This window comes from Macrotis lagotis, chromosome 4, assembly GCF_037893015.1.
Source record: "Macrotis lagotis isolate mMagLag1 chromosome 4, bilby.v1.9.chrom.fasta, whole genome shotgun sequence".
NCBI lineage: Eukaryota > Metazoa > Chordata > Mammalia > Peramelemorphia > Peramelidae > Macrotis > Macrotis lagotis.
In genome coordinates this window covers 175,825,345-175,839,555 of record NC_133661.1, presented here as the reverse complement: position 1 = coordinate 175,839,555, position 14,211 = coordinate 175,825,345, and the positions used below count along the sequence as shown (strand labels likewise).

At 33.7% G+C, this 14,211-nt stretch overlaps 1 protein-coding gene across 12 annotated transcripts in view; it reads right to left on the bottom strand.

The window, feature by feature from the left end:
• The window catches only part of CEP152 (centrosomal protein 152), a 99,557-nt gene that overhangs the window by 62,655 nt on the left and 22,691 nt on the right, over positions 1-14,211 (bottom strand). For 11 of the 12 annotated variants that reach the window (XM_074234735.1, XM_074234734.1, XM_074234736.1 and 8 more), the window contains 3 exons: positions 13,488-13,628; positions 12,365-12,504; positions 5,700-5,900 (listed from right to left, as the gene is read on the bottom strand). In XM_074234735.1, coding sequence (XP_074090836.1) covers positions 5,700-5,900; positions 12,365-12,504; positions 13,488-13,628 — 482 coding nt within the window. The remainder of the gene's footprint in view (positions 1-5,699; positions 5,901-12,364; positions 12,505-13,487; positions 13,629-14,211) is intronic. The other variant, XM_074234741.1, reaches the window with a different exon arrangement.

Here is a 14,211-nt window from a genome sequence, read left to right as displayed (position 1 = left end):
ACATGTAGATTATGAAAAACAAAAGGTACTGCTTGTTGTAGAGATTTAGGTCAGAAACTTTAAAATCTACTAAAAATGCCTACTAAAAGGCATAACCCTTTTATGTTTATGAGAGAGAGAAAAGTGGTATTGTAACTTGTAATCTATACCAACATCTATGGAAGAATTAGTAATAGAGTAATTTTTGGAGTAGATCATTGGTGATCTCATGTAATTTGGGTGTGGAGGGTGGGAATGATACAAGTCATAGGTTGTTGAGAAAATTCCAGAAATTTTTAGTGAAAGGGCAGAGAAAGAAATGAGAATTACAACTGAAAGAATATACCAAAGATTCAACACTGCTAACTCTGCAAAGCTTTTCTTATTCAGGCTAACACTGGAATAATTGTGTTAATTATATATAACCCAGTAGTAATTAAAATTAATTAAAAGTATTAAATAATACAAGTATAAATTAAATCTATAGGTACAGGTACATATAGGAACAGGTACATTAGTCTTCTTTTTCAAGTCTCTTTTGAGTTGTTTTAGAGGGTTTTTTGGCAGACTGATGATAGAGAAAAACAAGTAGGGTACTATTTGATGTAGAGTCTCTAAAGAAGACTTGAAGACTATAATACTGAAAACCAAGGTTCACATTCAAATTTAAGGGTTTAGAATGCAATTCTATAATGAATGCTCTGAATTTTTAGGAAAAAATTTATAATTAGGTCATTACACTTCAATTTACTTCATTTCTAATTGCCAAGAAAAAGGTTTTGCAATGGAAACTCATTTCTTCCCATCTAACTTGGCTGAAAACTGAAGTAACCTACATTTTCTCTTTAGATAGTCCCAAATTTTAACATGGGTTATTTATTCTTTTAAGTTTCTCTTTTTTCAAATTCATTTTAAATATCACTTTTAATTTTTTTTACTTTTAATTATTTATGAACAATTGAAACATTTTTAAATGGTTCTTATTTTTTAGTATTTTCATTAATTCTTTTTGAGACTAGGTCTAATAGTTACTCATAGGTTTGATCCTGCTACTGATCAGCATGGAAGCTTTCAGCTACTCCTACTTTCTGACCTGGGCTGGTTTGCCCTTCTCTTTGGGAAGCCTAGTAAAGCCTTGTTCCTGGGAGGCTCACTATACTGGTGCTGAACTTAGTGCAGAAATCCTAATCAAAGACGTGGTCTAGTGTGGCTCAGTATTTTTGAGTTCCAGTTACTAATTCACCAGCTTCAACTTCCCCAGAAGTAGGCATTAAGAGGTATATACAATGATACCTAGCCTAAAATAGTGTAAAATTATTCTGAACATAATTATAATATATATATATAGCTCATTATAAAATCAAACAGGAATGTAATCAATATGCAAAAAGCAAAACAAATCAACCCATGATCATTCCAACTTCTAAGAGCACCTAATTATTAATATTCAGCTTCTAAAAGCACCTAATTATTAATACTCAATTTGTAGGAGTACTTATACTTCAACTGGCAAAAGGATCCCAGCTTTTAGTGTCTTAGTGCATTAAATATAAGAAGATAATACAACTATACTTGGTACATATACAATAAATCATCATGTACTATTATTATATGATTTCAATATCTAATAAAAATACAATCTGTGGGGACAGCTAGGTGGCGCAGTGAATAGAACACTAACCCCAGAGTCAGGAGGACCTGAGTTCAAATCCATTCTCAAACACATAATTACCTAGCCGTGTAACCTTGAGCAAGTCACTTAATCCCATTGCCTTGCAAAAAAAAATAATAATAATAATGCAATTTGCACAAAGAAAAAATTTTGCATCACAGTTAAGTCTATATAATTGCATTAATCTCTTCTCCATGATTAATTATGTTTGGGAAAAAAATGTTCCCATTCTATCAACTCGATCAACATTTACTGAGTCTATAGATATGAACAAGATTATGCTGGAAATAAAGACAAAAATAAAACTGAAGCTACATTTCACAACATACAAAAAAATTAAGTGAAGCAAGGGAAGTAGTAGATAGGAGGTGATCAGGACAGAAATGTAGATACTCAAGCTTGAAGGAAAAACAGAATTAAATTAGATAATAGATAAGTCCTAAGCACCTAAAAAAAGGAGATGAATTATTGTATAAGGAAGAGACAGGTCAGGCTAATAAGAACATACATAATGAACCTGAAAAGGAAGTTGGAAATCAGAAAGTGATGATGAACAAAGAAAATTTCCATTTGATCCCAGGAGAAAGCTGTGCAATTTACTAAGCTGAACACATCCCTGGTCAGACTTGAAAAATCACTCTTACTGCTGTTTTGGAGAGAGAAAACTCTTTTGAGATAATGAAACCAATTCAAGAGGCCTATCCAAATTGTCTAGGTGAGAGTTGAAGAAAGCCTTAAATAGTGGAGTGATTAAGTAGAAAAGGGAGTCAGATGAATACTTCATGGAGGACTGACAAGATTTGGCAACTGATTTGATATGTAGGAGCTGAGGGATAAGGAAGTGTCAAATACCTTTTAAAGTTATGGATGACTGAAAGGTGGTGCCCCCGCCCCTCTCAACAATTACTAAAATTTGGAAGAATGGTGATTTAGGTATAGGGGAAAGATAATGAGGTTTATTTTGAATACATTCAGTTCAAGAGACATACAATTTGAAATAATATATAGAGATGCTGAAAATGAACTGACAATGAGAATAGGACTGGGATCTATTTAGAACAGGGAGTCATTTGAATAGAAATGATGATCTCAACACACAAGAGGTGATAAGTTACCAAATGAGAGTCTGAGAAAGAATGGGGGTCAGGGGGTGGCTAGGTGGCGCAGTGAATAGAGCATGGGCCCTGGAGTCAGGAGTACCTGAGTTCAAATCTGACCTCAGATACTTAATAATTACCTAACTGTGTGGCCTTGGGCAAGCCACTTAACCCCGTTTGCCTTGCAAAAACCTTAAAAAAAAAAAACAGGGCTTAGGACAAAGGGGGATCACCCAGAGTTGACAATGTGATACGGATCAGAGCACTGAGGAATGAGGCAAGACAGATCAAAATAAAATAAAAGTACTGTGAAGTAATCCCAGAAAGAGAAAAAGAAAAAAATTAGTATATCAAATGCTTCAAGAGAGGTCACAAAGAATGAAAAACAGATTTGAGCATAAAGAGATAGCAATTTGAATGAAAAACAGATTTGAGCATAAAGAGATAGCAATTTGGAGTTATTTCGATTGATAATGTTTGTCCTTCATTGACAAAGAAGACCATGACATCAGGAACGTGATGCCATGACAAGCACATGAACTGCATTTGAGTGACCTAATCATCAAACTCACTTTCTCCTCTACAGTCATCTGGGTCCAGTGGCCAAACTGGAGATGGCCCTGGAAGACAGGGATTTAGGGTTTTAAGTGACTTGGCTCAAGGTCACACAGCTAATGAGTGTAAAGTATCTGAGACTGGTTTCGAATTTCCATCCTCATGAGTCCAAGGCCAAGTTCGGTGAGATTAAAAGCCAACGTTGGTTTTGAATTCCCATCCTCCTGACTCCTAAGGCCAGATTGGGTGAAATTAAAAGCCAGTATTGCAAAGGTTTGAGGATAGTGGAATATGCATATCATTCACAAAAGTATATGTCCAATATGAAAGAAATGTTGCAACTCAGTTCATGAGTGGAGTCAATTCTTCACAGCATCTGGGCAGTTATATCTAATTTTCTTATTTTGAATCTACTGAATTTCATTGTTCTTTGGCAATTCCTTCAGATAGGAAGAGAAAAAATAATAACTGACAAGCAAAGCAGTTACATTATTAAATACCCAAATAAATGGATTGCCCCTGCTCTGTGAAAGAAACAGCAAAGTGAACAGTTTGGTTATTATAAAATTTATGTACAATAAACCTATACAGATATTAATGGTGATAATCAAATGCTCACCAGAGTTGTTTATAAATAAGGATGATGAATTTAAAAATGCTTACAAACCAATCCATTCTATTCATTAAAACAAGACAACTTTATTCCAGGAGTTTGAGTTTATAGTTATTTTGTGAACCTGAATGCAAATGAACTAAATTTCTTTTTAAAATGTCACAATTTGGGGCATGTTGGTGGTGCAGTGGATAGAGCACTAGCCCTGAAGTCAGGAGGACCTGAGTTCAAATCCAGCCTCTAACACTTAATAATTTGCCTAGCTATGTGACCTTAGGCAAGTCACACTTAACCCCACTGTCTTAATAAATAAGTCACTAAATATCACGTATTAAAACTGGCTATTAGAAAAAGTGCCCAATGAGAGGTATTTCTGTATTAAATTTTAAAGTAGAAACAGTTAAGGGGGAAAGGCAATGGGAAAGAGTCCTACTGTTAAAAAACTAAGCCTGTAAAAACTGAATAATATCATCCACAGTCAAAATATTATATAAACAACTTTGGGCTGATTGCCCATGACTTTTATTATACATTTTAGCATTTTCTTTATATGCAATCTTAACTTTTTTAACAAGACAAATCTATAGAATAATGCAATCTTAACTTTTTTAATAAGACAAATCTATAGAATAACTATAAAAATATCAAATAGTAGCATTGTTGTTGTTCAGTTGTGTCTGAGTTCCATATGGATCTTCTTGACAAAGTTACTGGAGTGGTTTGTCATTCCCTTCTCTGAAGTAAATAGGGGTTTAAGTGACTTGTCCAGGGTCACACAACTAGTAAGTATTTGAAGCCACATTTGAAATCAGATCTTCCTGATGCCAAGCCTAGTGTTCTATCCACTGCATACCTACCTGGTCCAGTAGTATATGTCATAATAAAATCTGTCCTAAATAAGTATTTGAGAATTCATAATTCTATTCACTGGAATTAAATGATTATCTATTTCTCTTAGTTACTTGACTCTAAAGGTGAAGACAGTTCAAATGAATTATCTGAAGTGAAATAGCTGTACTCTGTTGGAAACATTAATCTTTTTGTTCAAAATCAATTTCAAAGCTATATATTGTGGGCAGTTGGAACCTCAATTTTCCCCTATTTTGTGTGCAATATTTTCCTCAAAACTACTATGAAAATAATTTATCATTTGCCTATGTGCAGGCTGCCCTCATACAATCATGAATATACAATTGTACAACATTTTCTGCAGAGAATACAAACCTGAAATCTTTAAGACTATTCTAACAGAATTCTCAAAAGAAATACCTAGACAACTAAATTGGTTTAAATACTCTTTCTGGGGGGCAGCTAGGTGGCGTAGTACATAGAGCACCAGCCCTGAAGTCAAGAGGACCTGAGTTCAAATCTAGCCTCAGACACTTAAAAATTACCTAGCTGTGTGACCATGGGCAAGTCACTTAACCCCACTGCCTTCCCAAAAAAAAAAGTACTTCTTTCTTTCAGGTGTTACCAAAAATGCCACCAAATAATTCTCATATGCTTAAAGAAACACCAATAACAAACTTGTGGAGCATCATGTTTCACAAAAACTGAGCAGGGCAAAACCCACACATAGGAAATTTTGAAAATATGCCCTTCTCCCTATTCAAAAATACAAGATTTTGACTCATTCTCAACTGAGTGAAATGATAATTCTCTCTGCTTTTTGACTGATTTTTTTTCAAATTTCAAACTAAGTAACAAAGATTAGTGACTAACTACACAACATTAAGCATGATACATCTTGATTTACTATTTGCTCTTTTGAAATCATTCAAACCTGCTCTTGAAGTACAGCATTTGTAGCATCCAAATTCTTTTGTAAAGTTGTCACTTGGTCTTCATACTTCTTTCTGAGGCATAAAACAATATTCTCATGTTGCTCTTTAGCTCGCTGTAGAGAGTCAGAATGACGAAGCTCTAACAGTTGCTGCCTTAAGTTTTCCATGGCCACCTCACTTACTCTAGTTTTCTTAATCATCTAAAAAAATTCACATAAAACCATACACTAAATTCATATTTGTAATTTATAATGTTTATAAGTATATGTCTATGATTTCAAACACAAGACTTTAAGTTCTAAAACTCACAAACAATTTTAGTAAAATATAACTGAGTCAAACAGTCTTCATAGGCAAGATGTTTCTCAAAATACTTCATTAAAGGACTAGAATAAAAAGGTGGGCAATAGATTCCCTGTGCTTGGGTGTGGATATGATTTCTTAAAAGTCCTTTATAGTTGAGACTCACAGGCCCAAGGAGGCTTGAGGGCTAGTCCAACTTCATTACCCTTGGGAAAAGATAGTATTTCCCATAGCATTGTGGCAACATAAATACTAAGGCTATACAGAACTTGCTATGGCACCAGTCTCAACATGACCACTTTCTTAAGGCAGTAGGTAGATAGCTGGGCTCCCCATGGCAAGCCAATTGTTGGGTCATAGCAAATGACAAAACTTCCTTGAAAAACTAAACACCACTACCATTGGCCACTTGTTAGAAAATCAGGAAGTTTTATTTCTAAAGTTACAGTCATATTTTGGACTGTTTCCTGTATGTTTTCATTATGATAACATCTTGCAAATTGATAACCTTAGTGTCGCAGCCATGATAGTAACAATTTAACAATACAAATCCCTCAACTATTAATATCTTTAGTTATCTGAAAAATTAATAAACAATGCATTTGGCAAGTACCCCAAACAGACCAAAGAGATCATTGGGGGAAAAAAAGAGTCTACATATGCCAAAATATCAAAGCAGCTATATGATGGAGTGAGTAGAGCACCTGCCCTGAAGTCAGGATGACCTGAAATCAAATCTGGATTCAACTATGGGCAAGTCACTTAACCCCAATTGCCTGGCATCCAGGGCCACCTCCATCCTGATCCATATCTGGTCATTGGACCCAGTTGGCTCTGGAGGAGAAAATGAAGCTGGTGACTTAGCATAGAACCCCCTCACTCAAATCCAAATCATGTGCATGTCATGGCATCACCTCCTGATGTCATGATCTTTGAGAATGAAGGAAAAACATCATCATCACTAACAATAGTACTTTTGTAGTAGCAAAAAGAAATCTTAGTGCTTAGCATAGTATACCTGGTACATAGTTGGTGATTGATAAATACTTGTTCACTTGACTTGAAAAAAGAACTAGAAACAAAGTAGAAGACCAAAGATTGGGGATAAACAAATTGTAATACACTAATGCAAAAAAAAAAAAAAAAACCCACTACTGTGCTATTAGAACCAGTGGATGAGAGGGATATAGAAAAGTATACAGATGCAAAGTGAATAGATAAGTAGAGTCCAAGAAAACATTCACAATGCCCACAAGAATGCAAATGAAAACAACAATCCCAAAATAATGGAAGATAACTATTGTAAAATTACAAATAAAAATGTCAAGAAAAATTTTTTTTGCTTGTTTTTTTTTGCAAGGCAATGGGGTTAAGAGAAAAAAGAGAAAAAAAATTTGTTGTAGTTGGTTTGTGTTGTAAAGCAATAGGGTTAAGTGACTTGCTCAAGGTCACATAGCTAAGTAAGTATTAAGTGTCTGAGATGGGATTTGAATTCAGGTACTCCTAGACTCTAAGGTCAGAGTTCTATCCACTGTGCCACCTAGCTGTACTGAGAAAAAAAATTTTTAAAGAAAAGAAATGTAAAAACTTGACCTTAAAGAAGAAATAAAACATCTCTTCCAACTCTTGTGCAGAGGTGGGGCCCAGTACACCTGTGCATTTAATGAGTTACATATTTTATATGTAATTGATTTTACAGATTTTATACAAGTGTGGAACAATGCATATAACGAAAAATATATATTTTTAAAAGTCATTGGTTTTATGATTTTTTCTTCTCATTTTCTATTTTTATTTCTTTATAAATTATTTTTTACAAGGGATGATTATAAGAGGAGCTAGGGGTGAAGTAAGGAGGAAATCTAGATAATGTAAAAAAATAAAAGATTACCAAATAAAATCTGTTTTTTCAAAGATTAACACCACTGAGGATATTCAAAAGAATGTGATACCAGCTCTGAAAGCAATTCAAAAAGAACACTCCTAAAAATGTTTTAGGTAATAAATGTATCATTTGAATAAATTTATATAATCCTAAATTGACTACAAGGAGACTTTTTTTTAATTACATGTGATGTGGTCACAGGAAATCTCAGTTCCAGTTTTAGCTCTACTGGACAATAAAGTATAACCTTTCTAAAGTAAATTTTCCTTATCTATAAAATAAGGTAATTGAATTAAATTAAAGTCCTTTTTCATATTTTAATTTGGAAATTTTAATATTTTTTAGAAGTCATCTTTCTTACTTCCTCATCATGAAATTTGATTAACCTAAACAACCATTCCCTGACTATACCACATATCAGGATTTTGCTGGATTCTTTTTAATAGGATTTCAAAGCAAGAGGGACTTTACTAGAATAATATTGCTTTGATATTCTACATAATTAGGCTGTATTCTAAATCTCTCATGAACATCTTAAATTTGGCAAAAGGTCTAAATGCAACAAATTACTACAAAGAAATCTATCTACTATCTACAGGAGGGTGAGAAGAGAAAAGAAAGGAAAAATTAGCATTTTAAGTATTAGGACTTCCGGTTTCCCAAAACTAGAGATCACTAGAATAAAGAAACTCTAGTTCTCAAAGTCACTGTGCAATAGTGACTCTTGTTTTTTAAAAAATTTAATTTCATTATTCTTTTAACAAGTAATCCCTCCCTCTACCTTCTTGCTCTCACAACTGCACAATTTTTTAAAAAAAGAAAATTTTCACACTCCAGAGTCAAGCAAAACAAACCTCCCTTTTGATCATTACCAAAATCATATTTTCATATACATATATGTGTGTGTGTGTGTGTGTGTGTGTGTGTGTCTGTATATATATATATATATATATATATATATATATATATCTCCTACATTTTAAGTCCTTTACTTCTCTGGGAGAAGATGACTGACATGTTTTATCTTCAGGACTCTGAAGACATGGCTTATAGTTATATTCATTAGATCTAGTACTAAATCTTTCAAAATGTTTTTCTTTATAATGATCTCATTGTTCTCCTAAATTCTGTTTGCTTCATTCTGAATCATTTAATCATTTCATAGAAATCTTTCCAGTTTCCTCTCAACTTGTCCATTTTATCATCTCATGGCACATAAGCCATTCCATAGTAGGTGGAGAGCTGCTTAGTTTCCAAATTTTTTTGACTGTTTCAAAAAGTTATTGGGGAGGCTAGGTGACGCAGTGGATAAAGCACCGGCCCTGTAGTCAGGAGTACCTGGGTTCAAATCCGGTCTCAGACGCTTAATAATTACCTAGCTGTGTGGCCTTGGGCAAGCCACTTAACCCCATTTGCCTTGCAAAAACCTAAAAAAGAAAAGTTATTAATATGTGTCTATATTAGTCCCCTTTCTTTGATCGCTAACTTCTAATTAAAAAATAAAAAGTTGTTAGTTATTTGATCTATTTCAATCATTTTTCAAAGAAAAATGCTTTAAAATATCATGAATAACTGAAAATTTTCATGGAAACTAGCAACACATTAAACACTTCAGTATAAGCATAGTTTGTTATTAGAAAAATTAGACATTAAGAAATCTCAATAGAAACTGAATCATCACTGACTTGCACTCTTCAGAGAAACATTTTGTTTGTTTGGGTTTTTTTAGGTTTTTGCAAGGCAAATGAGGTTAAGTGGCTTGCCCAAGGCCACACAGCTAGGTAATTATTAAGCATCTGAGACCGGATTTGAACCCAGGTACTCCTGACTACAGGGCCGGTGCTTTATCCACTATGCCACCTAGCCGCCCCCAGACAAACATTTTAAAAGTTATATTTTCCATAACTCTGTCAGATCAAAATATACAATGCCACAAAAATAAATTGCTAGCCAAATTAAGACTAAAGCTAAAAAAATGTTGTATATTTCTTATGTGAGAGATACAAAAGTAGAAGAAAAATACATACAGAATGACTAAATAATGAAACAAGACATTACATTTTTAAGTCTCAAAATAGGAGAGGTGTCCTACCCAGATGCTTCATTCTATGATAACAAAAAAGATATGGATAATGAGGGCTACCCTGTAGAACCCCAAATCTAGCAGGTAGAATACAATGGGGAAAAAAAGCTTTGGTCTTAGCATAGAGTCTATGCTAAGTGCTTAATAAATATTTGGGTTCAGGAATATATTAGTGTGTCTCTTTTTATCTGAGAAATATCTGGCTAAGTTCAGCAAGGGTCATCTATTAGAGGATAAGTTATTTTGGCCATAGCAATTAATAAAGATGATTTAGTAAAGTATGAAGGGATTGATTCATCAGTCTTCTGAAGTAATTAGCTATTTCCTACTAAATTAGCCATGGGCAAGGACCATGCATTTCATGTACAAGAAGTAACCTGGCATAACGGAAAGAGAAATTCTTTGTAGTCAAGAATAACTAGGTTCAACTGATACATACTGGCTGTGTGATTCTGGCCAAGTTATTTAATTTCTTAGTACCAAGCAACTCTTTCAGACTATAAATTGCAAAGACCTAGATTTACATGGGTCAAGAGAGTAATCTACACCAATGATCTATAAGTCTAGTCCCACTGCCCTATCTCTAACAAGTAAACTCAGTGTTTTACATAGTAGGTACCTAGCTCTGTAGATTGGACAGTTTGGAAAGACTTCTTTTCCTCATCACTGAATTAGACCAAGTATGAACCTAAATATAGTCAAAACAGAGACCAGAATCAAAAGTCCTTGGTCTTCTGTTGAAGTACCATAGTTTCTTGGTTCTCTACCAACAACTTAAAAACAATCAGGAACTAATGTTATAAATGAGTGGAGTTAAGAGAGTAGAATGAGAAATGAGAACAAAATTCTTTTATTTCAAACTGCTTCCTTTTTTATTTTTCCTTTATTTGCCTTTTTCAAGTTTCTTTCTCCCCTATTCCTTCTCTTCTTCTATCTATTCACAAACTTGTTAAGCTTTCCCACGAGAAAAACTTCTTCCTTTCATAAACTATTATCTACTCCCACTGGAGACACTGACCCAGTGGAGGAGCTAACATCAGATGTCGAATGTCATTTTCAACATTCTACCATCATTCCCAGGGCAATATTTCTAGGCAGTATTCCTCTCTACCTTACTCTAAAATCCAAATGGAGGGGAAAAAAAGAGGATTTTGTCAAAGCTAGAAGAGTTTGAAGTTGTAGCCACAATTCATTCTCTCTGCCTCCAGATGCCATACCATTTTCTCAATCCTCAAATGAATCAAACCAACTTAATATTTAATGAGTCCCTCTATGACTACAAGGAGACTGCTACTAACAAGTAGTCAAAGGAATATACCCAGAACCTCTCATGATACCTACACTCAGAAAACAAAAAGGAAACTAGAAAAATGTCCAAACAATATCTCATATCACCTTTTCCCCCAAATCATCTCCAATCCTAAGTGTGTGCTAAAAAAGCAAGGATTTTTATAAGCCAAAAACATACATAATCATGTCTCAGGGAAGAATAAAAAATAAAAATGTCTGGAAAATATTTCCATGATACCTAAGATCTGAGGAATAAGACTTATGGAAGGGGCGGCTAGGTGGCACAGTGGATAAAGCACCAGCCCTGGAGTCAGGAGTACCTGGGTTCAAATCCAGTCTCAGACACTTAATAACTACCTAGCTGTAAGGCCTTGGGCAAGCCACTTAACCCCATTTGCCTTGCAAAAAACTAAAAAAAAAAAAACTTATGGAAACAGGTGCGGGTGCGTCCTTAGGACAACCACAGGAAAACAGGTTTGAATCAGAAATATGACAGAATAAGAAAGAGTTCTAAAGCAAACAAAATGATGTGAAAAGAAAAATACAGATAAATTGTCAAATGAAATCACATCCACAAAAGCTCTCTTGCCTTTTTTTTTAATATCAAAATAAATCAAAACACCTCTATTCAGTCTTATTTATATGGTTCAAAGGCTCAAGGTATTATGGAAAACCTGTTACAACTATTTTCTTATTTATTACTATGGTCATACAATGTCTCCATCTTTAAGAAGAATCTCACTAACAGATTCAGTCCTAAATCATGGAAATCAAACATTTATTAATCTAATATTTTGAAGAGTTCCAGAAGAATGCTATTTTAAGGGAGTAATGAATCCTTTTGTAAATTAAAAAGAATAAATTTATAAAATCACTGGTGATCTGCTCTGAGTTGTCATAGAACAGGCTTACTTCAAGAAAAGTCTATCTATGTTGGGGTGAAGGAAAAGAAAATGAGAGTACTAATCTAGAGCTAGAAGGACCCTCAGGGACACAACAGCCCCTTAATTTTCTAATGTCCATATTTTAAAAGATTGAATAACTACATTTTATTCCACAACCTTAAGTTCTAGGATTTGTAGTAATTAATTAGAAATATTTACCTGTTCTTCACTGGCTTTTAACGTTTGAATTTGGGTTTCAAGTGCTTTTATTTGCCCCTCAAACTGTATCTCTTTCTCTTTTTCTTTCTGAAGAAGGTTCTGTGATTCTTGAAGACTAAGTGTCAAGCCATCCTTTTCATCTAAGGTAAAAATGTTATAAATAATGTTATAGGCAGGTAATCTCAAATGCCAACATACCTATTAGAAATCAGTTTCTAGATAAATTTTGACATTGGCTAATTGTTTTCAATACAGTCTCAGTTATCTGAGCTTTTTTTGGCAAAAGGTAACTAATAAAATAGCAAAAAACAGAGGAGAGCAGTATATTTTAAATGTTACAATGTAACTTTTAAAGAATGCCTATATTCATTTCTGTGTCTGTCTCTGCTTTCTGAAAATGTCTCATAATCTATGGCAAATAAGAGATTATTATGTTTTTTAAGTGACTTGGACCAAAGATGCCTTGATCATAGAATTCTTGTGCAAATCAAAGTTTGAGATTATCTTTACTACATTTGCCTCTTCCAAGAATAGGGCAATTTTCTCTTTAAAACACCTGCTTGAAATTTGAGGACTATAATATTTATTTAGTCAAAGTAAGCACAAGTGAAATCACTGGAAATTGGAATATTTCATTCAAAACAAATATTCAAAACTATAAGGGATTACATTACCCAAAGAACTACTTTGAAATATTTTAAGCCTACAGAAAGGTACAGTAAAGAACAGGGGAATGAAGGAAAGTAGAAGAGATAGAAAAGAAAACAAGAGAGGAAAAGTTAAAGGGGGAAGGAAAAGAAAAGGAAAGGGAAAGGAAGAAAAAGGGAATAATAAGGAAAGGGAAGAAATGAAGGAAAAAAATAGCAAGATATGGAAAGAATATTACTAGCCCAATGGGACTCCAACACTAACTAGCTTTGTGACCTGGAGAAATAATTTCATTTCTATGAGTTTCAATATTCTCTTTTGTAAAATGGTATGTCTCTGCCCCCAACTCTAACATTCAAGTGTCTGCAATAAAACATTGCACTCTTAAGGTAACAGTTTTTAAAGGATGATGTAGATGAAATCTGAGAATCTTTCATGAATATACAGTACACAATAATTTTTCCTATCTCCTTACCTTTTAACATCACAAGCTGGTGATTCAGATATCGAATTTGTCGTTCACTCTCCTCTAGCTTCTCACACAAATCAATTAGTCGTCTCTCTTTTGCTTTATTAAGAACTTGAAGCTGCACAATTTGCATATTTTCTAAAGAATCTAATGTCACAAAAAATTCATATGAAAAATATAAATACATTTATCTCAAGCCATTTGTTTAGGGTTACTAGTCAATAAAGAGAGCTCTTGATCAGTTTTTAGAAAAATATTTTGAAAAACATTTTAAAAAATAATCTAGTCTTGTGTTTCAAAATATATCTTTTAATATATATTTAAATTTGGACATAAGTCTTTTTAAATAAAAAGTTCATTTTATATAGATTCATAAATTATGATAAAAAGGTATCCACAAAAAATATTTCATGTGGTAGGGAACAAAGAGAGAACAAAAGTTCTAGCATAAAATATTCATTTCTACATAATGGCATATTTCTACCAAGCAAAAAGGGTACCTTTTCTTTGTGGGGGAAAAAATAAAGAAACATATCATCACTATATCCATTTAAGCTGTGTTTGAATATAATATTTAAAGAGGCCCTAGGTTTGATTTCTTGGGCTCTGATCCTTATTGCAAGCCTCTGTAACACTGGCCAAGAATTCCTTCAAATCCCCTGCCCCCCTGTAAAATGAGGTGTTTGGACAACTAGATGACCTTTTTTTTTTTAACTAGATGACTTCTAAG